General features: G+C 38.6%; 2 protein-coding genes across 9 annotated transcripts in view; one reads left to right on the top strand and one right to left on the bottom strand.

The window, feature by feature from the left end:
- Positions 1–13,718, bottom strand: part of DLG2 (discs large MAGUK scaffold protein 2) — a 2,053,927-nt gene extending 2,040,209 nt beyond the window's left edge. For all 8 annotated transcript variants that reach the window (XM_080687299.1, XM_080687274.1, XM_080687295.1 and 5 more), the window contains exon 1: positions 13,573–13,718. In XM_080687299.1, the coding sequence (XP_080543425.1) occupies positions 13,573–13,591 (19 nt within the window). In that variant the 5' untranslated portion in view covers positions 13,592–13,718. The remainder of the gene's footprint in view (positions 1–13,572) is intronic.
- Positions 13,719–15,411: 1,693 nt separating this feature from the next.
- TMEM126B (transmembrane protein 126B) lies at positions 15,412–24,818 on the top strand. Its single transcript, XM_080687131.1, has 5 exons — positions 15,412–15,642; positions 20,691–20,809; positions 22,069–22,262; positions 23,330–23,441; positions 23,689–24,818. The coding sequence occupies exons 1-5, from the start codon at positions 15,562–15,564 to the stop codon at positions 23,870–23,872; spliced, it is 690 nt and encodes a 229-aa protein (XP_080543257.1). The 5' UTR covers positions 15,412–15,561; the 3' UTR covers positions 23,873–24,818.
- Positions 24,819–26,062: the final 1,244 nt, after the last annotated feature.

Genomic DNA, 26,062 nt, shown 5'->3' with positions numbered 1-26,062 from the left:
CTTACAAGTCCAGGAAGCGCACAGAACACCAAACAAAAGGAATCCAAAGAGGACCACACCAAGACACATCATAATTAAAATGCCAAGAGCAAAAGACAAAGAGAGAATATTAAAAGCAGCAAGAGAAAAACAGTTAATTACCTACAAGGGAGCACCCATACGATTGTCAGCTGATTTCTCAACAGAAACTATGCAGGCCAGACGGGAGTGGCAAGAACTATTCAAAGTGATGAATAGCAAGAACCTACAACCAAGATTACTCTACCCAGCAAAGCTAGCATTCAGAATTGAAGGGCAGATAAAGAGCTTCACAGATAAGAAAAAGCTAAAGAAGTTCATCACCACCAAACCAGTATTATATGAAATGCTGAAAGGTATTCTTAAAGAAGAGGAAGAAGAAAAAAGTAAAGATAAAAATTATGAACAACAAATACATATCTATCAACAAGTGAACCTAAAAATCAAGTGAATTAAAAACCTGAGGAACAGAATAATCTGGTGAATATAATAGAATCAGGGGCATAGAAAGGGAGTGGACTGATAATTCTCAGGGGGAAAGGGGTATAGGGGGGAGGTTCAGGAAGAGACTGGGCAAAAATCACACACCTATGGATGAGGACAGTGGGGGGGAGGTAAGGGCAGAAGGTGGGGTGGGAACCAGGTGGAGGGGAGCTATGGAGGGGGAAAAGGAGAAACAGTTGTAATAATCTGAATAAAGATTTATTTTAAAAAATAAAAAAAATAAAAACACAAACACACACACAAAAAAAAAACCACACAAATGGTCAAATATAGTCAACTTAGACAACTTAGGCTTTTGCATGCCAGCATTTGGTGCTGGAATTGTGGCTGCCCTTTATCACCACCTGAGGTCAATTCCATTATGCCCTGTACCTCTCTTCACTTAAATTTTTGTTTCTGATTAATAGAAGGTTGAGTTCCCACGTAATCTAAAAGGAAATAGTTATGCAAAATTGATAAATCAAGCAAAAAAAATTGTGTCTATACAAAGATGACAAGGATCCTGTTGTACAAGTCAAACATCCCTAGCCAGATGTTGACAGTTAACAAGTCGAATAAAGTGGAAAGTTCAATAATTATCCAAGTAAGTCAAGACTAAGATTTTAATTGATGTTCAAATAACCAGGTACTCTAAGTGCAGCGTTTTTCACATGAATTGCCAATATAATGGTGTCAATTCTCCTACTTTCTTTATTAAAAGAAATCTATCTTCTTATGAATCCTGAATCTACTGAAAGAAGGAACCTAAATTTGGATTACCCAAAGGCAGGCACAGGAGGAGATGGGAGAGGGAATCATTTTTTTAAAATAATTTTTTGCATGAAATATGCAATCCAAAAGATATAATGAATATTACATAATTGAAATTATAGGTAATCATGTGTCTGTTAATTAAGGTTCAACTCCTTTTGGTTTAAAAATAGAATTGCCCAAAGTTATAAATAACTTGGGACAGGTAATTTAAATTTGAAACAGCTAATGGCAATACTGCTAACAAATTAACTTTTAGAAAGAAGAAAAGGATGACATAAAATTATTTGCCACAACTTAAGAAAAAGAAGAATTCTAGAATATATAATATATATTAGGAAAATGAAGATTGAATTATAGTACAGAAAGGGGTGAACTTAATACACAAATCTTGGAGAGTAAAGCATTTAGAATAATGAAATTATTTACATAAATTTGTGCAATATTTTTTAAAGTTTAGAAGGAACTCTTACATGCATTATCTTATCTGATTCTGACCACTGAGAAGTCATATTATGCCTAATATACATGAAACTGAAATTCATAGTGGCTTGTCCAAGATCACAGAGCTACTAAATAACAGAGCTTAATCCTAAAGCTTTTGATTCCATGTACAGTGTTCTCTCCATGATACCATCCTTAATCCCCCAGAAAGAATTCAGCATATTTCTATAAAAAATAAAATAAAATAAAACTTGAAAACAAGACATAAATTATATCACAGAATTTTAGAATCTAGGATTAAATGTTAAATCACTATTTTCTTATGTGTTTATATCATAGATATAAAAATGGTATTTGTAACAAAAAAATTAAATTATCCTACCTTAAAAAGTCTGGTAGAGAGAGAAACCAAGATGGCGGCATAGGTAAACACCTGAAATTGCTGCCTTGCACAACCACTTCAAAACTACAACTAATAGACAAAAAGGACATCATCCAGAACCACAGGAAGGCTGGCTGAATGGAAATTCTACAACTAGAAGGAAAGAGAAAAGCACACTGAGACTCAGAGGAGCTGTGGAAGTAAAGTACAGAGGTATGGAGGTGCGTGCGAAAAGGGCTGGCAACTGAGTACACTGTTGTCTTTTTCAATCGGAAGGGAGACACAAGCTCCCGACTGCTCTGAACTCCAGTTCTGGGTGAGACTCTGGGGACTCAGACTCATACGGGGAGAAACTGGACTCTCTGGCATTGGGCAGAACTCAAGGGCGGCTTTCTCTCAGAGGTGCTTGCAGTGATTACCACAGGACACTGAGACCTGGGGGCCTCTTAGGGCAGGGCTGATGGGAAGCCATAGCTGTTTGCTCCACCCCGTTGATTCCCTGAGACCACACCCCACCCAAGCTGTGCCCAGAGGCTTTTGCATATGAATGGCCTTGTCCTTTGAAATCTAAAATTACCTAACAAACTGTAGCTGAGTCAGAGAGACCCAGAACATCCAAAAGAAGGCCCAAGGCCCCACAGCAGCTTGCATTGCTTCACAGCTGGGCCTCATCTGGACACCTCCAAACCCCAAACAAAGAGGAGGAATCTGCAGATCTCTCCATAGCTCCTGCTGGGTGGCCTCAGGCAGAGGCTAAATTAGCACCTCCTTGGAGATCCAAGAGCCAGTGTACCCAGTGGTCAGAGTGGGACCATCCAGATTACAACTCCTCAGATCCATAAGGGACACACTCAGGGGGCAGACTCAGTGAGCACCAAAGCCCCACTAAGCAAGTCCTGCCCCATAAGGGTATCTCCTGCACAGCAGCTCTCCCACTATAGTCACAGCTGGTCCCCACAGCCAATTGGCCTGGAGGTCAATTCCTCCCAGCGACACCAACAGCAATCAAGGCTCAACTACAACAAGACTGTGCACACAGCCTACAAAGGAGTGCACCAAGAGTGTCCACCTCAGGTAACTGGGGAGGCTGAGCCACCTAGCACACAAAGCCACTCTATCAACACAGGGAAGCAGCCAAAATGCAGAGACAAAGAAACAGATCACAAATGAAAGAAATAGAGGAAAGAAAAATGACTGGATATAGAGTTCAAAACCATGGTTATAAGGTTTTTCAAGAATTTCCTAGAAAAGGCCGATAAATTTAGTGAGATTCTCGAGGATATGAAAAAGGACCAACTAGAAATTAAGCATAAACTGACTGAAATAAAGAATAATATACAGAGATCCAACAGCAGACTAGAGGATCACAAGAATCAAGTCAAAGATTTGAAATACAAAGAAGCAAAAAACACCCAACTGGAAAAACAAAAAGAAAAAAGAATCCAAAAATATGAAGATAGTGTAAGGAGCCTCTGGGACAACTTCAAGCGTACCAACATCAGAATTATGGGGGTGCCAGAAGGAGAGAGAGAGCAAGATACTGAAAACCTATTTGAAGAAATGACAGAAAACTTCCCCCACCTGGTGAAAGAAATAGACTTACAAGTCCAGGAAGCGCACAGAACACCAAACAAAAGGAATCCAAAGAGGACCACACCAAGACACATCATAATTCAAATGCCAAGAGCAAAAGACAAAGAGAGAATATTAAAAGCAGCAAGAGAAAAACAGTTAGTTACCTACAAGGGAGTACCCATACGACTGTCAGCTGATTTCTCAACAGAAACTATACAGGCCAGAAGGGAGTGGCAAGAAATATTCAAAGTGATGAATAGCAAGAACCTACAACCAAGATTACTCTACCCAGCAAAGCTAGCATTCAGAATTGAAGGGCAGATAAAGAGCTTCACAGATAAGAAAAAGCTAAAGGAGTTCATCAACACCAAACCAGAATGCTGAAAGGTATTCTTTAAGAAGAGGAAAAAGAAGAAAAAGGTAAAGGTAAAAATTATAAACAAAAAATACATATCTATCAACAAAATCAAGCGAATAAAAAAATCTGATGAACAGAATAAACTGGTGAATATAATAGAATCAGGGGCATAGAAAGGGAGTGGACTGACAATTCTCAGGAGGAAATGGGTGTGGGGGGTGCGGGAAGAGACTGGACAAAAATTTTACACCTATGGATGAGGACAGTGGGAGGGGGATAAGGGCAGAGGGTGGGGTGGGAACCAGGTGGAGGGGAGCTATGGGGGGAAAAAGGAGGAACAACTGTAATAATCTGAACAATAAAGATTTATTTAAAAAAAAAAAGATTAGCCAAAGAACATATATGTATAACCCATAGACACAGACAACAGTGTAGTGATAGCCACCTTTAATACTGTCAAAAATAATAATAAAGTAAATAAATAAATAAATATGTGATAAAATATAAAAAAATAAAAAGTCTGGTAGATAGAAATAATAAGTTCTTCCATTCATTCATTAAATATTTATTAAGTATCTTACTATGTTTCAGGTATCAGAAACTTGATAGTAAACAAGGCAGGCAATATTCCACCTCTCAGAGATTTTGGTCTGAAAGTAAAGATAATTAAATAAGAAATTTCAACAACAAAGTAAAAAATTAAAATAGAGTGCAATAGTGCTATGTTGAGGTATCAGGTGTCATGGGAGCAGGGAAGTAAGCTGATGCCATATAAACCATGTTGAGTTTGGCCTTATATCCAAAGAGGAGTAAAAAGCCATGGAAGATTTTTAAATGAAGAGAAGCATGACCATTTTTTAAAGTTTTAGAAATATCACTTTTAAAAATATACTGATTTTTTATTGATTTCAGAGAGGAAGGGAGAGGGAGAGAGAGATAGATACATCAATGATGCCCAGCTGGCATCTCTCTCTCCCTCTCCCTTTCTCTCTGAAATCAATAAAAAAGTATTTTTTAAAAAAGAGAGAGAGAGAGAGAAAGGAACATCCATGATGAGAGAGAATCATCGATTGGCTACTAGGGATCAAACCCATAACCTGGGCATGTGCCCTGACTGGGAATCAAACCATGGCCTCCTTGTTCATAGGTCAGTGCTCAACCATTGAGCCACACTGGCTGGGCTAGAAATATTACTTTAGCTACAATGTGATATATAGCAATTGAAACAAGTAAGAACAATTAAGTTTTTCTTTCTTACCATTTTAAGTGAATATATGCAAAACTGAACACAATTTTGATCATATTTATATGACATTTCAACTAGCAAATAAAAATATTTTAATAGCAAGTACTTATATATGCTGAATTCTTATTATTTATGTTATTTTTGTTATTTTATAAATTAAGGATATTTGAAAATAATAAAATGATGAATACCAATAGAAAAGTTACTCTTGTACCTGGTCTTTAGAAAAGAAGCTTTTTAGTGTTAAAAGGTGATACAGTTCAAGGTGATACACCAAAGGTATCATTTTACTACTAATAAGCTTAGCTAGCATCTGATGAGCAATTCTAAGCATTCTGCATAGATCACCTGATTCAATTTTTACAAGAACCCTAAGAAATACTATTTTGCAAATGAGAAAACAAGCTGAGAGAAGTAACTTGCCCAAGACTACACAATCATTAAGTGTTGGATCCAGGATTCAAACCCAGGTCTAGCTGTCACCAAAGCTCATACTTGTAAGTATTATGCCACACTGAGAAAGGATCACAGTGTTTCTTTTTTCTGTAATTGTCCTTAGCAATTATACTTTACTGCCTTGTCGGACCCCCCAAAAGAATTTTCAGTATACTTCAATAAACACCTCCTTATATCCAAGGAGTAAAAAGCCATGGAAGGAGTAAAAAGCCATGGAAGATTTGTAAATGAAGAGAAGCATGTCGATCAGGATATTTCCCCTCTTGAAATAAAAAGATCTATATATATAAAAGCCTAAGCGACTGACCATTAGACTGGCCAGTACCTATGATGTGCACTGACCACCAGGGGGCAGATGCTCAATGCAGGAGCTGCCACACTGTGGTGACTTGGCAGCTGCGGTTCTTGGGTGATGCACCCGGAACCAGAGAGGAGAGAGCCCGATTCCGGGGTGCGTCACCCAAGAACTGCCCTCTTGCAATCTGGGGCCCCTCAGGGAATGTCAGGCAGCCAGTTTTGACCCGATCCCTGCAGGCCAGGCAGAGAGACTCCACCGGTGCACAAATCTGTGCACCGGGCCTCTACTATTAGTATAAAACGATGAATTTATATTACTACCTTTCAAATATACCATGTTTTCAGATTTTCTATAAAAATGTTGAAGAGAACAGTGGGAAAAGTTCAAAGTTAAGTAGCAATAAATAAAAGGGAACACGAGAGCAACTTACGTCTTCAACTGAATATTGAAATGTATGTTATTCTAGTTGTAACAAACTAGAAAATGAAAAAAAATACAGATAAAACTTTTAAAAAGTGGTATAACTTGTGGGAAAATGTCTGAAAGCAGATCTAAAGATTGCACTTGCTTTGTAAATATTGGATGGCTTACAAATTACTTTAGTATATAAAAAAAGAAAAATGCTCAAAAGAAATGTCATCATAATCTATAGAAAAGCACAGGATATGTAAACAGAATTGTCCTTGTCATATCTGCATGGACTTTTATGACTCTGAACACAACTAACCTTCTTAAACCAGTTCTTTGTTGTTGTTTTTTAAGTATTCTGATGACAAGGATTTGTGTAGAGCTTTCCTATGGTGTTCTTATTTTATAGACACAATAATCTCAAGAGGTGACTATTAAGAGGGTAGTCAGTTACTAACCATCCCAATAATACTGAATTTGAAGCTCAATCTGTTGATTTCCTTTAGATTAGACAGCCAGCTGATGTAGACTGGATTCCATCGCTGGGCTCTCCATGATGCCATTCACCTGTTCAAAGAACACCATGCCCATAAAGTGAAAAGTGTTGGTCCTATCACTAACTTCAAAAGTGAAGTTCAGACATATTATCTTCTTGGAAGTGAAAATAAACCATATACAGTGAGAGAAAATAGTATTAACCCTTTCAGAAAATGAAACTGAAGTTCAGAAAGACATGATTTTCACAAGGTCACCTGGTGGCATCATCATAAGAAGGCACATAAACTTGACTGCACATGTAGGAGACTGGCACTTTGAGAAAATCATTTTTTTCTCTCCCTAAATTTTCCCATTTTCTTTCTTCATATTCAAGTTAGTAACTGGTTTTGTACTTTAGTGAGTCAGGGAGATATGTGCTAGGACAGAAAAGAGAGGGGTTTTTAAGTTATTCTACTTCTGCTTTCCTAAAACCTAAGCCCTCAGAATAAAAACAGAGTTTGTTACAGAGATAAAAGAGAGATTCTCAGGTACATACAGAGAGAAAGAGACAATATCCCCAATCTAGACAAAGATTTTTGCAGCTGAAGGAAAGAGAGAAGTCTTTGGATCCCAAGGGAGCACCAACTGTCTGTTTCCTGGCACCATTGTCTGGAAGGCAGGATGACCCTAGAGAGGAATGGCATCATGATGCATCTAAGTAAACAGAAACAAAGGAATTCTAGTGGGGTGGGGGGGAAATCCATGTCTTGGAAGTAGCAAATCTCTGCCAGGCCAGAAAGAACTCTCTAGACACAACTCATGCCTCAGAGGTAAGCTATTATAGACAGACTAGAGGCCCGATGCACGAAAATTCATGCAAGAGTCGGCCTTCCTTCCCCCGGCTGCCAGCACCGGCTTCCCTCTGGCACCCGAGACCCGGGCTTCCCTCCTCCGGCCGCCCGCAGGCACCAAGGACACAGCTGGCTTCCCTCTGGCCCCAGCTTCATCAGGAAGGATGTCCGGAATGACATCTGGTCTAATTAGCATATTACCCTTTTATTATTATAGATTATCAGTGACCAGAGTATACTCTCATTCTAGAAACTCTACCATAACCTGGTGAAGTAGAGAAAACCTTACACAGAATGGAGTTATTTTGTCCACCACTCAGTGACTAAGGATCAGAAATAAAGTTGCACTACAGAAGATGAATGGATATTTCTTACATTCCTAAATTTATAGACTGAGAATCTATAACGATTGCAGGATCTTGTCTCTTCTAAAAGTCAGGTCTTCTGACTATTAGTCTAGGGTTTTTTTCCACATTATCACTGGTGATGATGATGACGACGACAGAGGTCATAGTGATATAGTTCAAGGCAAAGAAAGTAAGTAATGATCTGAAACAGTATCTTACCATTCCTCACATTGTTTGGTAACCTTCTACTTGTCTTGTATGTCTCATCTTAAATGTCATATCTCCCATAAAGAACTCCCTGATTCCCCTAGATGTGGCTGGGTGCGTCTCCTTTGTTTCCATGACAGTGTGTTAATGTCAACCAACAACACTGAAATTGTCTGTTTCCACATCTGCCTTCCTAATATATTTTAAGCATCATAAAGGTAGAGACAATCTTATTTCTCACAGTGCTTGGTACATAGTAGGCACTAAATAAATATTTGTTGAGTGAATAAATTATTGAATAAATCGAAAGCCACTCCTTAAATACATATATAATTTTACCTTTTAAAAATGTACATTTTATTACCTCTAAGGAATTTTAAATAAACAGAACCTAACAGGTTTATTCCACATCTTATCACACTTTCAATAATAAAGATGTCACAACGCTCCAAAATGATAGACCGCCTATAGATTTAGGGTCTCAGTGGCTGGCAAGATGGTGTCATCAGAAAACATGGGCTACATAATCTTACCCATAATCTTTGAAAGTTTTAGCACAGTAATTCATTTTCACAGGACTTTCTACTTTATAATATCATTCCTCTTGGTCTTAAATTTTTTAAAAATGGGGTCAAGAGAATTGTTTCATAATGGAGGTGATTTGGCCATAATTCTTGAAATAGCTTTGAGAAACTTACTAAAAAATGAAGTTATGCAGAAAGCTTACTAGTTGGAATTCAGAATGACTGACTGGACAGAAGAAACTGGGTAAAACTCATGACCCTTTGCTGACAAAGCAACCTACATTAAGGATACAGAGCCCTCATGCCTTGACTGCTACAAATTCCTGAGCAGGAAGTATAGCTGGGGAACAGGTCTCCTCCCCCCATAAGAAAAAGATTTTATACGTCTCAGCCTTATACTAAAAATTTTAAAATCACTGACAAGGTTAAATGTTAAGAGATAAGAGTATATAATGAGAGTATATAATTAAGAAAGAAGAGCAAGCATTCTTGTAGTTTAGTGAATATATTGTTATAGGGTGGATTGATTAATTGAATGATTGGCAAAGGAATAGAATGCCTTAAGTCAATGTTTTAAAAATCCAGTATTTTGTGCACATCTTCTCACTGACTAGACTCCCCTACCAAAGGAGAAACCATATTTGGTATCAAAATATCCTTTGCACACTTTACCAAAACATAATAATTATAAAATAAATCAAATTAACATCATTTTAGTGCCATGCCTATTGTTTGCTCCATAACATACTAGTACTCCTAATCAGTAACTGAATACAGAAGTAGTCTTCTGTTTCTCTCTCCAGATGCTCTCTCTGTGTGCCTTCTGAATTAATGAGCATTTACCAACATCAAGAGTCTTGCAGCTTTATGATTTGCAGTAACCTTTTCAACCAAGGTCAAGATGACCCTTTTAAGAGATTTTTAAATCTAAAAATTCTTTAATAAAAATGATCTAGCCCTAACTGGTATGGCTCAGTGGATACAGCATCAGCCTGTGGACTGAAGGGTCCCAGGTTCAATTCCAGTCAGGGGCACATGCCTGGGTTGCGGGCTTGGTCCCCAATAGGGGATATGCATGAGGCAGCCAATCAATGATTCTCTCTCATCATTGATGTTTCTATCTATCTTTCCCTCTCCCTTCCTCTCTGAAATTTATATATATATACATATATATATATACATATATATATATATACATATATATATATATATATCCATTTTACTGTGACTTACAGAAATTGAAAAAGTTTCAAACTATCTTTTTTCATCCCTCTCTGGAAAGATTCAGTATGTAACTATTTTTTATTGGCTGGGGGGAAAAAAACTATGAAGTTTTGTGAAATGGAAAAAGCATCTGGATATAAAACTGATATAACAAACATGAAAGTTTAAACACAAATTTGCAAAAGGTGCAGTCAATAAATTCAGGTATTTTGCCCTTTAGAGAATCTGGAAAAAAAAAGTTATTTTAAGAATTTAAGAAAAACTAGAGATAGAAAGAGACTCTACCTAGATAATGAAAGACAAATATAAATTAGTAAGATACTACAAAATAGAAATTAAGCCACAAAGAGCAGGAAACAGATAATGAATAAAGAAAACTTTAAATGAGGAAGGAATAAACAGAAGAGTTCTAAGGGGTCCCTTCCCCAGGTAGAGGAAGAGAAAAAGAAAAATAGGAGTGGCAGGAAAGACTGTGAATCCAGAAACAACAATCTCAATTTCAAAGATGCCCATGAGATATATGACAACATCATCTCTTTGAATTCTAATTACACATATTTGTTAAATATTTGTTTTACTCACATTTCAGCTTTCTTTAAAAAGAACAATGTCAATGAATTGTGAAAATTATAGTATTTAACTTTCAGTACTTGGTGAAAATAAGTTTATACATAGTCCATTATATAACCAAGAACAGTCGCAAAAAAAAAAAAAAAAAAGACTTCAGAGGAAATAAAGTGTCAGAAAAATGAAAAATGTCAGGTACTTCTTTACCAATTTAAAGGAAATTCAGAAGATAATAGGACAATATTTTTAAAACAGAAAGGAAATGAGCACCAACCTCAAAGTATTAAAAGCATAGTTTTCTCTTACATAGTTAATAAAAAGAGAATAAAAATTGTTCAAAAAAGAAACTGCAATGTACTAAAAAAATTCTGGTGAAGCATATTTTATCATTAAAATAGCAACTTTCTACTGAAAACACAGGTAAGGACACAACTATCATTAACTTTTATTTCTTACATTAATCCATCTTGAAAAAAGAAGTTTCATTGAAATAGCACTTTACCATGATCTTTATCATATCAGATAATGCTAATATAACTGATCTTGGATTAGCCCTGAATTTTCACAAATTAAAATAGGTCAAAGTGTGCTACAGGTTCAGTTGGGAACAAATCAAGTTATTACTGTAGAAAAGAGAATCCTGAATGAAAAGCAACTCTCAGAGAAAAAAATCTCTAATAAAGAAATGAAAAGTTGATAAACTTAGATCTTTAAAAATATGAAGAGAGTGGGGTGGTAGAGGTAGGAAGTAATGTCATAAAGCAAAAAAACAGTGAATACAGAGATTGGAGGTACACCAATTTTAGCTTATCAAAGAACAGTCAAGAATAGTATCTAAAAATGGACGCAGATGTCACACACCCATTCCCACTTCCCAATCAGAGAATCTCCTTTTACAGTAACGTAAAATAGACACCAAATGAAAATTTCTTATTTTAATAAGAATGTATTAAATAATGAGTAAACACTTGGCTCAATGAAGATAGTTATTGCTAAAATTACATTAATCTAGCTCCCCTGTCATATCCGCCAGATGTAACAATGAAAAAAAAAAACGACTCAAGATGACAGAGGACGGTACTCCCTACAGAATAAAAATCCAGATTATACTTTAAAAATATTTGTTTTAATCATATTTTAGAAATTATACAAAAGTAAGGTTAGCCAATTTAAAAAATATAATGCACATGTCATAAGTTGTTTAGCTAGTTGTCTATAAGATTAAAAAATATAACTTAATACTAATAGTTTTAAGAGATTAAAAACAAGATAAATGTTTCTAACTAGATCAATTCACAAAGTAAATTAAATAATGCATATACTTTAGTATAACCCAAATATATACAGTTTTTGCTAATTAGAACTTGATTCCTTAAAATCTGATCCATCACAATCAATCCATTGTTAATGAAGGAAGGGGGTGGGGGAGAGGAAGAAGGAAAGAGGGAAAGAGGGAGAAAGGAAAAAAGAGAAAAAAAAGGAAATAAAATTTAAATTATTTCTCATTAAGTATGACTTTCAATCATGTATAAGCAATTCTTGTAACTTCCTTTAAAGTCAAGAACTCTTAAGAGGCTCAGCCCACTGGGTTTAGAAACCTGAAAATCGCCCTGCTAGAACATCAGTTACCTTTCCTCCTCCTTCCCAGTTATCTTTTCTCTCTGGAGAACAATAAGTGGTAGAAAGAATAAAAACACACTACAAGTTAAATAAGTGAAGCAGCTATATCCTTTATTGGCTACACTACTAAAACCATTTTTGTTCCAGATAAGCCAATTGTGTCATGTACAGACAGGTGTGGCTCCAAAATCTCAGAGACAGTTTACTTCTCTCAGTGATATTATGGGGAAGAGAGGGAGGAAACAATCCCAGTCTTAAATCCTATTGTACAAAGGGATGTTTCTAGGTGTTTCAAAGGTTTTGTATATCATTGTCCATCTCCACAGATACTGGTTGAGTAAAGCATCACACTGTTTCCTCAGTGCACCTTCCAAATCGACAGGTAGAAGGATTAATCATCCTGCACAGGCAGGTTCACTTTAACCTTCACCCCCAAACTTCAGTTTCCATTCGTAGCAACTCACACAACTGGTCAGCATTTAGATCTATGCTAGCCCAGTATAATAGAGTTCAAGGGTATTCATATAAATTTTGGTTCAAAACCCTTGAGAAAACTTTGTAGTTGATCTGACCTTCCATATCATGTCAAAAAAAAAAAAAAAAAATCCGGTTTCACTACGATCCTTAGCAACAAAGATAATGTGCAGCAAAGCTACACTGAAATGAATCTCCCAAGGACTAAGCTATAATAAACTATACTTTAGGAACCCACTGATCTTGATCAATTTAAGGGAGGGATAAGAGGTGGGGATTCAGATGTTGCTTCATTTGAGGAACTTGCCAATCATGTTATTGGATAAGGCATACATCTTGAAAAGCACAACAGTTACCAAACTTGTACTTTAGCACAAAAGTGAAGATTCACACTAACGTAAACCCAAATATGAAATATATTTTTAATCAAAAGATAAATAATAAATCCATAATTTTGTTCAGTGCAAACAACTTTGCTATTTTTTTACAATATGTAATTCACTTGATAAATATTAAATCTATGAGAAAGAACTCGACTGTACACATTTTTTAAAGACTGTTTAAAACTGACCTTTAAAATGCTAAAGTAGATCCCAAATCTATGCCGATTATGGTGATTTAGACCACCTGATTTATGAAATCACCCATGTCTGCAATTAAATACTATAGTCCTACCTCATTTCACTTTAGCAAAATAATATTACTGAATGATGTGCCACAGAAAAGATGTTATTGTAATCAATATTTGCCCAAGCCAAATTTTACTTTCAAAAGGAATACAATTTAAATTACAACTACCAGAACCAAGAAATATATATTACATAGGAAGCTTCATAGCCCACCTTTCTTCTTGACTGGCATTCTTGGTCTTTCCACTGCCACCGGATTCAAGATCTCTTTTCAGGTCTCAACTTTATCCAACTGGATTGAGGCCAAGAGTCAGGTAACTGTTGCAAACCACTTCACCTATTTGGTTTTGGAATCCAGGCTGTCTTCTCTTTCAGATAAAGAAAAAATAATGTATTTTTTTCCACAATTAAACTTTTGAAACTGCCCACAGAGTTTAGAGAAATACAACTTCAATTTTTATAAAATAGCATTGGTTTTTTAAAAAGCTGAGAAAATTATTGTAAGCATAAAAAACGTTATTAAAACTCTTCAGGCAGCAACATTTTTGGAGTTCAATGACTAACTCAATTAAGGCACAAACCAAATTTACAAAGCTGTTTCATTCCTCAATACATGATCAAATTCAAAGATGATCTGGTTGATGATAAAGATCCTCCGTTCTTTAGAGAAACATTTAAATGCCCTCCACCCCCCACCCCCCCAAAAATACTTTTGAAAACCTCTTTGACTCTGATCTCTAAAAAGGTGGGTGAGTTTGAACAGTTTTCCGGAGCAGAAAACAGACTGAAAGGCCCCTTTCTGCTTCCTGGACCAGAAGTTCCAGATCTCACCCCTCAGTAAGAAAGGATCCAGCTTGCTGTCACTTTCATTTTTTTTCTTCTGTGCTCTCCGAGCCCCTCAGGCTTGATCCTTAATGCCCCCTCTGATTCTGATCCTCCCATGTATTAACCGAGAGGATTGAAAAGAAGGAAAGCAATCCCCTGGCATGGAGACATTAAAGTGACAGTGCTACTCAATGGGCACTTGATGCAGGATGAGTTGGCGAAGCAGATCTCTTCACACTGGAGTCATTCACATCGTGCCATTTCTTCGCATCCAAGCAGCTGCCTACCCAGCGAGGAAAAACACGGAGACTGTTCCAGAGCAGTCAAACCTTCCCGCAAAGGGGTTTTCGGAGACGCTGTAGTAGTATTAGGCATGTGAGCACCAGCTGTGCAAAGGATGGGCGATTTCCTAAATGAGAGAGTTCGGCCGCTTGGCTTCCACCTCCACCCTTTCTCTCCAATCTCTCTCCAAACTACCCACCTTCCTTTTGCAGAAAAGGCAAGCAATCTCTGCCACCGCTGGCCACCCCTGCCCACACCCCGCTCTTAGAGAGAAGAGCACAGAAATGTCCTGCACCCTCCACGCGATGAAGTGTTTCCTCAGGCAGGAGAAACAGCAGCACTAGAAATTATATAACTCTCGAATTTGGCTTCTCTAAGACATGGAGACTGGAGGGTCGGGGGTTGCTGGTCTGGGAGACACTGCTGGGCACAGAACGTGCAGCAAAAGGGCGCCAGGCCTCCTCGCTGCGCCCCCCGCTCCGAAACACTGGCTGGCAAGGGGGTCTTCTCGGGAAGTGGGGAGCAACTGTCTCTCGGGTCCCTTTCTAAGCAGAGTGAAAGGATGGAATATGAGGGCACTAGAGACTGGGGAGAGGAGTCAGACCGCTGCGAGGGGAGGAGGCCAGTCGGAGATACCCTGGCGGCCGGTTGGGGGCTCAGGGGAGGAAGTGCCCGAGAAGGGGGAGCCTTAATACATGGTCCAGGCCAGAGGGGCGAGCTCCTTCCAGGAGTGAAAGGGGCGGGCAGCTCGCCCCAGCTGAGGTGCCCAGAAGAGAGGAAAACGCGCAGCTACATCCCCGTGTTCGCAACGCCCCACGTTCTCCTCCAGGTGGGAGAGGGAGCTTGGCTGACAAATAGCCGCGCTAGGGAATGCAGGGCTGGCAGGAGGGGCGGGCCTACGGGCGTCTGGGCCTCCTCGAAGCCAATGAGCAGCCGTCATTTCGGGACGCCGCGCCCAATCACAGCCAGGATGGAGGGCGCGGCTTTTGACTGGGTCGGGGCGGGCCGGGACCGCAAGAGAGAGGCGTGAGCCAGCGACACCGCCCACCCCGGCGCCGGGGGCCCCGCCCACCTGCCAGTCACGTGAGCTCCAAGATGGCGGCGCTCGGGCGTGAGGTGGGGGCTGACCCGAGAGAGAACGGTGTGGTGCCGGTGGGAGCTGGGGAGATGCCCAAGGTAGGCGGAAACCCGGGGTGCTTGGGACCATGATTTGTGCAGCCTCATTGTGTTGGCGGACTCTTCTGAAATGATGCAAGTACAAAGGATTTGAAAATCTAAAGAGAACAGCTCCCAAGTGCAAGGGTCTTTCGGTTACGTCCCAGTTGCCATAGAAAGAGGCGGAGAGAAAGTAGGAGGCCTCAAGTCTAGTCTTGATTGCTTGCCGCTTGTTTTCCCTTGCCCTTGAGCCTTTGCACTGGCCTCACTTTCAACTTGAAATAACTCCCAGCACCTCTTCCTCCCCACGCCTGCCCCTGCCAAACTCTCCTCTTCCAGCTATATTGTTTTGACTGATTTTGTTGTAGGCAGAGGCACTGGATGTTAGACCCGTGGGGTCAGGTCAAACCAAAACCAGGGCTCAACAACCTCGGTACTTGGGTTCTGGCTAGGAAAGAATTCAGAGCAAGACCCAAATAACTGTAAGAACATGTATTTGGTAAATCACAGAGGTAGGAGAAGTGATTCCTGAAAGAAACGGGCTTATGAAACAAGCTATGGAAGTAAAGGAAGGGCCCTGGGAGCTTGGGCGTGAGGAAGCTAAAGGTAACAAGCCTGGGTGGGAAGGGGGAGGGTAAGGGAGGGGAGGGGAGATGCTGCTCCCTGGAGGGAGAGCCAACTGGGTCCTGTCCTAAGGGCTTTAAGGGTGGATGTTTTAGGGGCGGTCCCAGGAGAAGATCTCAATAGAATATTCAGCAGCTTCCCAGGTGTGTCCCTTCAGGGCTGTGGACTCCACTGATTGATTGGCGGGCACCAGGATAGGGGGTCATTATTCAATGCAGCTGGTCCCAACTTCAGCCTGGGCTGGTTTTGTATTTGATCTGGGCCTGGAGCTGAAATACAAGCATAGATGTTACCTATAGGGAGGAAAGGTCAGGGGGCCCAAGCCACATGACCAACATGCTAGGGGAAGAAAAGTCATCCTGGGGCGAGGTCCCACCCTACAGTTGATTGTCCCTTGCTACCCCCTAGGGGTCCTCAAACTTTTTAAACAGGGGGCCAGTTCACTGTCCCTCAGACCATTGGAGGGCCGGACTATAGTTTAAAAAAACAACTATGAACAAATTCCTATGCGCACTGCGGGCCCGGGCCGAGTCGGCTGCTAAGCAGGACAGGCAGCGGCACCCGCGGGGCCGTAGTTTGAGGACCCCTGCCTAGGGTTTAACACCCTAGTGACCTTCTGTACCTGGCCCATCATCCTTGTTCTGCTCATGTCTGTCTAACCACCTACAATTTTAGAGAGAGAATGGGAGAGAGAGAGAGAGAGACATGGATTTGTTCCACTTATTTATGCATTCATAGGTTGATTTTTGTATGTGCCCTGACCAGGATTGAATGGTAATCTTGGCTATGGAACCACACTCTAACCAACGGAGCTACCCTGCTGGGGCTCAGTATTTGTTTAAATGTCACTTACTATGGAATAGTGGTCGGCAAACCGCGGCTGTGAGCCACATGCGGCTTGCGAGCCGTGGTTTGCCGCTCTGTTGACTAATGAGTTTGCTAACCACTATCATATACTACCCTTTACCTCTTTGCACACAATATGCCGCAATTGCCTAATCCTCATAGTTTCCAAGTACACGGTAACATTTAGTCTAGTCCAGTGGTCGGCAAACTCATTAGTCAACAGAGCGGCAAACCGCGGCTCACAAGCCACATGTGCCTCGCGAGCCGCGGTTTGCCGACCACTGCTATGGAAAACCTTCCCCACACTTTCCTAGCTAGGCTAAATTTGTTCTTTCTTATGTTTTTTGTTTTGTTTTGTCTTTATGACACACTATAGGCCTGGTGCACGAAATTTGTGCACTGGGGAGGGGGGGCCTCATCCCGGTCTGCACCTTCTTGCAGTCTGGGAGCCCTCGGGGGATCTCTGACAGGGAGCAGGCCTAAGCCGGCAGTTGACATTCCTTAGCGTGAGCCCAGCTTCTGGTTGAGCAGCGCTCTCCCTGTGGGAGTGCACTGACCACCAGGGGGCAGCTCCTGCGTTGAGCATCTGCCCCCTGGTGGTCAGTGTGCATCATAGTGACTGGTCATTCTACCCTTCGGTCAATTTACATATTAGCCTTTTATTATATAGGATTTGTTCTGTTTAAATTACCTGCCTGTTTGTCCTGACCTCCCTCTGGGTTGTGGATTCCTGAGGACATGACTACATCTCGATTATCTCAGGGGCTATCAAATGAGGAATGAATGTGGTATAAAACTGAAAGTCAGGTGACATAGTACAATAAAAGCACTACATAACCATAAGATACTTTGCAAACTATAAACCTTCATAAATTCACTTTCTAGTATATTGAGTGGCCTTGGACTAATTTTGATATAAAATGTTGGTCATAGCAAAATTGTTACATTTCAATACTTGTTAAAAGTCTATCAGAAAGTTACCCACCTATTTTTGCTTTAATAACAGTGCCTTCCAAAGACTAGGCAGGAATTCAAATATTTGCTGAACTGTTTGAGTATTTTAGGATTATAATCCTGGGTGTCTGTGTTCCCTCTATACTAAGAATGCAGACAAGGTAGAAGGTCATTGCCTGAAAGTTTTCTTTGTGGGGAGTAAGGAATTTCAGTGACTTAGATGATAGCAAAACATAAATTTATCCAAGGTTTCTAATTATCATGTTACTGACTTCTGCCTTCCTAGAACATTATAGAGCCTCCCTCAGATATTACTCTCTCTTCTCTTCCATTTCCCATTTAGATGTCAGAGAGAGGCAAAAGATTAAGTCTAGTCCCTGAGAAATTGTAATTTGTAATTTTTTCCCTGTCCTCCCCAGATATTTTTAAAAAGACAATAGAACTACCCGAGTACAGTCTGTAATGATGCAGGGAAGGAAATTGGCCCGTTATTATTGTGTAATACCATACACCAAGGTTCAAAGGAGCCCATATCTTCAGGATACTGATACCAGAGATGAATTGGCCTGGCCTTTCATTAGTTAGGCTTAGTACTGCTGCATATCATTTATTCAGTAAGTGAATATTACAGTGATGTTCAACATGTGTCCATTGACTACCAGCATAAAAAGAATCACTGGGTCCTAGCTGGTTTGGCCTACGGACTGAAAGTTCCCAGGTTCGATTCTGGTCAAGGGCATGTACCTCAGTTTCAGGCTCCATCCCCAACCCTGGTTGGGGCGTGTGTGGGAGGCAACCAATGGATGTGTCTCTCTCACATTGGTGTTTCTCCCCCTCCCTTCCACTCTCTCTAAAGGTCAATGGAAGAATATCCTTAGGTGAGGATTAACAACAACAAAAAAGAATCACTAGCCCTAACCGGTTTGGCTCAGTGGATAGAGCGTCAGCCTCTGGACTGGGAGGTCCCAGGTTCGATTCCGGTCAAGGGCATGTACCTTGGTTGTGGGCACATCCCCGGTAGGGGGTGTGCAGGAGGCAGCTGATCGATGTTTCTCTCTCATCGATGTTTCTACCTCTCTATCCCTTCCCCTTCCTCTCTGTAAAAGATCAATAAAATATTAAAAAAAAAAAAAAAAGAATCACTGGTGCTACTAAAATGAAGATTTCAAGGCTTCACTCTACTCCTACTGAATCCAGATATCTCAGGAGGAAGTTCAAGAGACTGCATTTGAAATAAATTTCCAATGTGATTCTTGTGCACACTAAATGTTGAGAATCACTGACTTATTAAGTATCTTCTATGTTATTATACTTAATCCACTCTAATTCTCTTGCCCTGTACTCCTGAAATATGAGATTTAGTCTGTGCCCTTGACTAAATTTAATGTTGCTAATGTGGAGGTTGGTATAGATTGTGAAGGGCCATAGATTTTTAATATCTATTCATTGGCTAACCTGGAGTCTCATAATGCTTGTGTGGCAAAAGATTTAATAAATGTTTTTATTAAAAATTTTCATGGCACCGAAACCGGTTTGGCTCAGTGGATAGAGCGTCGGCCTGCGGACTGAAAGGTCCCGGGTTCGATTCCGGTCAAGGGCACGTACCTTGGTTGCGGGCACATCCCCAGTGGGAGGTGTGCAGGAGGCAGCTGATCGATGTTTCTCTCTCATCGATGTTTCTAGCTCTCTATCCCTCTCCTCTCTCTTCCTCTCTGTAAAAAAATTAATAAAATATATTTTAAAAAAAAATTTTCATGGAGATCTGAGAGTCTTACCCAGAACACAACATTCAGAAAGGAACCTTTCTGAGAATCTAGTTTTTTGTTTTATTCTGTTTTTCCCACTGGTTTCTGTTAAGATGCTATTGGCCAAATACTCGTGGTCCCTTGACATTGACAGCCATCTCTTCATACATCACGCAGGAACCTTCCAGCCCTAGTGCCAATGCCATGGGTCCTAGCTCACTGGTGTGCCACACAGCAGTTTCCAGTAAAGTCCCTGCTTCGCCCTGGGTGCTACTAAGAAGTTGGACATATAACTTATATAATCTGGAGCCATGATCCACTGTCTCTTCCTAGCCTGGAACACGGTCCCTCTTTCTGAAGTTCTCTCTCACTGTTCTCCAAGGCAATCCCTGCTCTCTCCCATCTCTCGAGGAAACAACACAATCTCCAAAATGAGTGCAGGCTTTCAGTCTCTTTCATAGGATAGAGATTGTTGTCAAGAAGTAGCTGCTGTTTTCTTCCAGCTCTGATAAAGCTAGAGCCAGGAGAACTGCAAAGGGACTGGCTACCTAGGGGGAAACTATAAGGAAAACAGAAATATTTCAGTAAGTTATCCTTCTACACCATGTCCTGAAGCACGTCAACCTTTCTGAACCTTATTTTTCTCATCTGTAAAATTGGAGATGATTATTGTCCTACCAACTTTTCAAAATTATTGTGTGAATCAAAAAAGCCATTGTCTAGCAGATAATAAGAGCTCACTAAATGTTGATTGAATCATTAACGAAGTAGGTAAAAGCAGATGACTATACTTGACACATTACTAGAGTCTGTATGGTTTTTAATCGGAATCTGTAGAATTTATAAGGTCTAATGTTAATATCATTAGCTATTATGGTTCTCCAATTTTGTGTTTTCCAGGACATCAAGATGGCAACATACACACGTGGTCAACCCAACCCCTCTCTAGGAGATAACAAACTCGGACCAATGGTCATTGAAATCATAGAAAAAAAAATTGAGTATCTTAGAAAAGAAAAGTAAGAGACACACACAGACTGAAAATCAATTACTTTTTTCTGCAGATCTGTATTTCTGTTGTTTCTGAATATCTAAGATTCTCTTAACTTTATTGAGATGGTTATGAAGAAAGCTTATTTTTAAAAAAAAAAAATGGAGAAAAACATGGGTAGATGAAAATAGTGGTCTGTTAGAATATTGGAACTGAGGATAATTTTGCTTCTTAAAAAATGGCCAAAATTGTTATTGAAATGTTATTTGTGCAATAAACATTTTAAAATTAAAAGTAATTAGGAAAGTCCGGCCAGTGTGGCTTACTTGGTTGGAGAGTTGTCCTGTACACCAAAAGATTGTAGGTTCGATTTCCGATCAGAGCACATACTGAGGTTGCAAGTTTGATCTCTGGTTGGGCACGTACAGGAGGCAATTGATCGATGTTTCTCTTTCTCCCTTCCTCCCTTCCTCTCTCTTTAAAATCAATTTTAAAAAAACACACACATATCCTTAAATGAGGATTTAAAAACCTTTTTTTTTTTTTTTTTTTTTAGTAATTAGGAGAGTACCATTTGGAGGCTACTTATATTTAATTGATGATCAGCTGTAATTAAATTCAGTTTAGAATTGATTACCTTAACCACAGTGCTGAGTTCAACAAACAGGAATATAGATCCCATGATGTACATATGGTTTCACACTACCATTTTGACTTTTTAGATTTTTAGAGCTCAAAAATAAAATCAAAGATGTTGACCTTATACCTTATACATTTCTGGATTTGGGTATGGGTCAGAATAAGTAAAACTAGATCTAGCAATCTCTTTGGATGAAGTTTTGGAAATCCTTGACAAGTTACTTTAAATGTATCTGGACTAATTAAAAAATAGTTATTTTCTAGAAGGCCTAACCAAATGTAAACAACTTTTTTTTCAAATGACCTTAAGAGCAGTATTCTTGGATTTAGATATAAAATTTGGCTACATTGTAACATAGTCATATTTCTTTGTGGCCAAAATGTATTCTCTCTTTAAAAGAGCTCCATTTTAGAACCACTGTACATATTCTCAGAAAGAGAATTATATCCTCTAATTAGAATGAAAATTCCATGAGGGAGTAGGATTTTTTTCTTTATTCACTGCCCTATCCTCAGCATGTATGTTTCATATAGTAAGTGCTCAGAAATATTTGATGCTGAGTAAATATGTGATAACAAATGACTACCCGGGAAAAGATGTATCTATTAGGAAAACATGTTAAACCTTGATTATTGTTTTTCCATCAGTACTTTAAATATACGTGGGACACTGTTCATTGGAACAACAGCTGCTTTCTCTGGAATACTGGCAAACTTCCTTTTCAGACACTGCTTCAAGGTTAAACATGATGCTTTGAAGACATATGCATCATTGACTACACTTCCATTTTTGTCTACCTTAGTTACTTATAAGCTCCTTGTTACGGATGCTTTGTATTCAGGTAAATTTAAATTCATTAAAGTATAATGTGTTCATGTCTAAGTAAAATTACTCATTAACATATACTGTTGCTACTGCTAATAATAATCCCTTACATTTGTGTATTGCTTTACCACTTACAAAGTACCTTCACATATATTATCCTATTTCATCCCACAACACCCCTCCTAATGAGACAGGGCAAGTCTTTTTTACAAATAAGCAGCAAAAACAGAGACATGTTCAAATCTAAGAAGCAGCATAATATACTGAGAAAAAAGCAGGCTTTGGCAGATTACACACGATTTCAGATCCTAACTCCTATTTGAATTTTGTGACATTGGACAAGTCATTTAATCTGAGACTCAACTGAGTCTTATCTATGAATTAGGACTAAATACTTACCTCACAGGATTGTGAGAATTAAGACTGTGTATGTTAAATGCCTAACATAGTATCTGGTATATTATGGGCTTCTAATGTTATTTCCTGCCTCCTCCCATTTCGTTAAGTTTCACATCTAGTAATTGATGGAACCTCTCACTCCTGTTCATTAGATCCCTGCTTAAATCTCTCTTCCCCAGGGAAACCTTCTCTGATTCCCTCAAAGTTTCTAGATACATTCTCTATACATTTTACCTTCAAAGCATTGTGCACCCTTAAAATTACTTATAAATATTTGTCTAATATCTTTCTTTCCTGATTGACTAGCCTGAAGGTTAGATATTGGGTCTCTTTTATGCAACACTGTACCCCTAGCACTTAGCATATGCCTGACACATAGACAATAAAAATGGATTAACCTAGAATCCAGAGGTCTGGTGAGCTAGTTTAATTCTTTATTATAAAGTTGTTTCTGCAGCAACCATATATGTAAGAGATAACTTTCCTAATGTAAAGTGTAATAAAAGCACTTTTAAGACATGGTGCATTTAGTCAGTCATATGCCATAGACTGAATTTCTAATATTATTCCTACTGTTTCACTGTGGTTGAAGACAGTGCAGATAACTACTCTTTGAGGGCATACGACTTTCCTAATGTTTATCCTGAGTTTTAAAGGGAGATCAAATTTACTTGTGTTTTCCAGGTAATATAAGCATGGAAGAATGTGTTCTGAGAAGTTCACTGGTTGGCATAGTATGTGGTGTTTTATATCCAACTGGTTTGGCTTTTTCTAAAAATGGACGTCTGGCAGTAAAGTAAGTCTGTCTATTCCTTCTCTTCCTTGTTTAAAAAAATATATATATATATATAAAGTCTCCTTATTCTTTAGCTGCCATTGACACATTTTAATCAAAATATAGTAGTTTGATATTTCAGATAGCTAACTTTTAACCTTTTTTGCTAGCTACATGAAAGACCTAGAATAGAAATTATCAGTGTAGGAAAAAGCAAATTCTTCATAGAATAGGCATCCAGAAGTACTTACCTATTTTTCCTTTTTAGGTACCATACTGTTTCACTGCCACCAAAAGGAAGGGTTTTACATCATTGGCTGATGCTTTCTCAAACAGATATAAAAGGAATGTTGATTCCTCTAGTCTTCCAGATAGCCTTTGGAATATATCATGGTATACAACATTATGCAGTATTTCAGAGTACGTTAGAGAAAACTGTACATGAAGATTAACCAAGTAGTGAATGGATTTTTTTATGGTGAGGACTCGGGTATTGCTGAAAGAATTCAAAGTAACTGGACAATTTGTTTCTATTCTTTTGCCTAGTGTATAGCAGGTTCTCAATAAATATTCGGGAACTCAATAAATAAATGTAAGTTTTTTCTTTCTTCATCATTGTATGTGGAAATGGGTTTAGGCCTCAAGTTCTGATCTATACATTTATATACTGTTACTCATCAAACATTTATTGAGCAACAACTGCCTCTCAGGCACTGTGTTACATGTAATAAGAAATGATCCTTATCCAGAAGGAACTCACAATTAGAAGATAAATTAAACATATGAACACACAGCATGAGAGAGTTTGAGAGGTATACACATAATTCTGTGGGCACATTGAGGATGTGGATCTTAACTGTTTGGGCAGAAGGGAAAACTATAGAGAAGAAGTGACATTTGACCTAAATTTTTAAGAAGTTGAAAGTTCATAAGAAAGCAAAATATAGAAATAGCATACAGCCCATTCTTTCACTCTAAACTCTGATTCAGCTAGCTTCTTATAGCTAACAAATTCTTTTCACTGTGCTGTTTAAAGAACATATATTGAGTGCCTACTGGCTATGCATTTATATAGGCACCAGGGGTACAAAGATTCAGTCCCTACCCTCATCAAGTTTAAAATCTAAAGGAAGAAATCCAAGCATGCATCTTTAAGTCTGCTAGGGCATTCCTGAGCTACACATTTATCTGAGTTTAGGAATAAACACTGTCTGATGAAAAGAAAAGATACAGAATGGAACCCACAGCCCATTCTCCTTGTCTTAACCATATTCATAGTGAGATTAAAGATTTGATCATCTGAGGCCCCAAGCAACCCAAAGCAGAAATGGAAGTCTTAATAAGGTGTTTATGGCATTATATATAACAAAGTAAAATACGTGTACTCTTTTGCTAATGAAAAAAAAAAGACTAGCCATCTAGCTTTGTATTCTCAGAATAATTTATGATACTTGAAACTCTAAGGAAAGGGCAAGTAATTGGGGGTGGGGCGGAGGTGCAGGGGGAATCAAATAAATAGATCAATGGTATTCATATTTTAACTCTTAAATTAGTGTATGACTACATGAATACTTTCTCATTGTGAGATACTCAAATGATCCAGAAATATATATACAAGGTGGGGCAAAAGTGGGTTTACAGTTGTGAGTATGCGAACACAGAGACTACTTTTATTATTATTTATTAATCGTATTATTTTCCATATGAGCAACTGTAAACCTACTTTTGCCCCACCCTGTATATATATATTTGCTAAATAGAACAAGACTTGAAAAGTCCTCCTGCTCTCCCACTTCATCCTATTTCTACTCTATCCTCAGGGGTAACTACTATCAAGTTAGCATGCCTCTTGCAGTTTTCTTTTGTTACATATTTTTTAAATAAATGTATTATCCATACATATTATGCTGAAAATTTTCACTTAACCATATGTCTTAGAGATCTTTCTAACTCATTACATATACCAACACATTCTTTTTAGTGGCAGTACATTCTTGATGATTCCAGTATTCACATAGATGATCCTTCGAGCACCCTGGTCTCTCCACCACATATTCCCATGGTCATACCTTAGACCTGTCTGATATAATAGTCAGTAGCCACTATTCAGTATTTGAAGTGTGAATATTCTAAATTGAAATGTGTAAGATACACATCAAGTTTCAAAGATTTACTATGTAAAAAAAATATAAAATATCTTATAAATAATCTATTGATTACATGTTGAAAGGTTACTCAGTAATATTGGGTTAAATAAAAGAAAATTAATTATACTTGTTTTTTCAATGTGTCTACTAGGAAATTTCAAATTACATACATAACTCACATTATATTTTCATTTCTACTATGTTGCTCTAGACCTTGTCATTATCAAATTCAAATTCTTCACATTCTCAATTTTAAAATCCAATTTTATCACTAATCACTATCTCCTGTCCTTTATTCTCCGGCCACAACTCCAGCATTACTTCAGCCTCACCAGAACCTATAACCCATCAGTCCCACTAACTTTTCACTGTCCCTCATCCCCTCACATCCTTATTGCCCTTCTCCAGTTTCAGCCATATCAATCTTTTTAAAGTTTCCCAATCTCTAGGCAAAAAGATAAAAACAAAAATGAGTCTAGCTAAAGTTGATAGTTA

The sequence above is a fragment of the Plecotus auritus genome (genome assembly GCF_963455305.1).
Source record: "Plecotus auritus genome assembly, chromosome: 9".
NCBI classification, from domain to species: domain Eukaryota; kingdom Metazoa; phylum Chordata; class Mammalia; order Chiroptera; family Vespertilionidae; genus Plecotus; species Plecotus auritus.
This window is presented reverse-complemented; position numbering and strand designations above follow the sequence as displayed.

Bases quoted from the DNA above. Each gene is read 5' to 3' on its own strand.
- TMEM126B (XM_080687131.1), top strand. From the start codon at position 15,562: ATGGCGGCGCTCGGGCGTGAGGTGGGGGCTGACCCGAGAGAGAACGGT. The intron at 20,810-22,068 runs GTAAGAGACACA...TTTTTCCATCAG, and splicing joins GAGTATCTTAGAAAAGAAAA to TACTTTAAATATACGTGGGA. The intron at 23,442-23,688 runs GTAAGTCTGTCT...TTTCCTTTTTAG, and splicing joins AATGGACGTCTGGCAGTAAA to GTACCATACTGTTTCACTGC.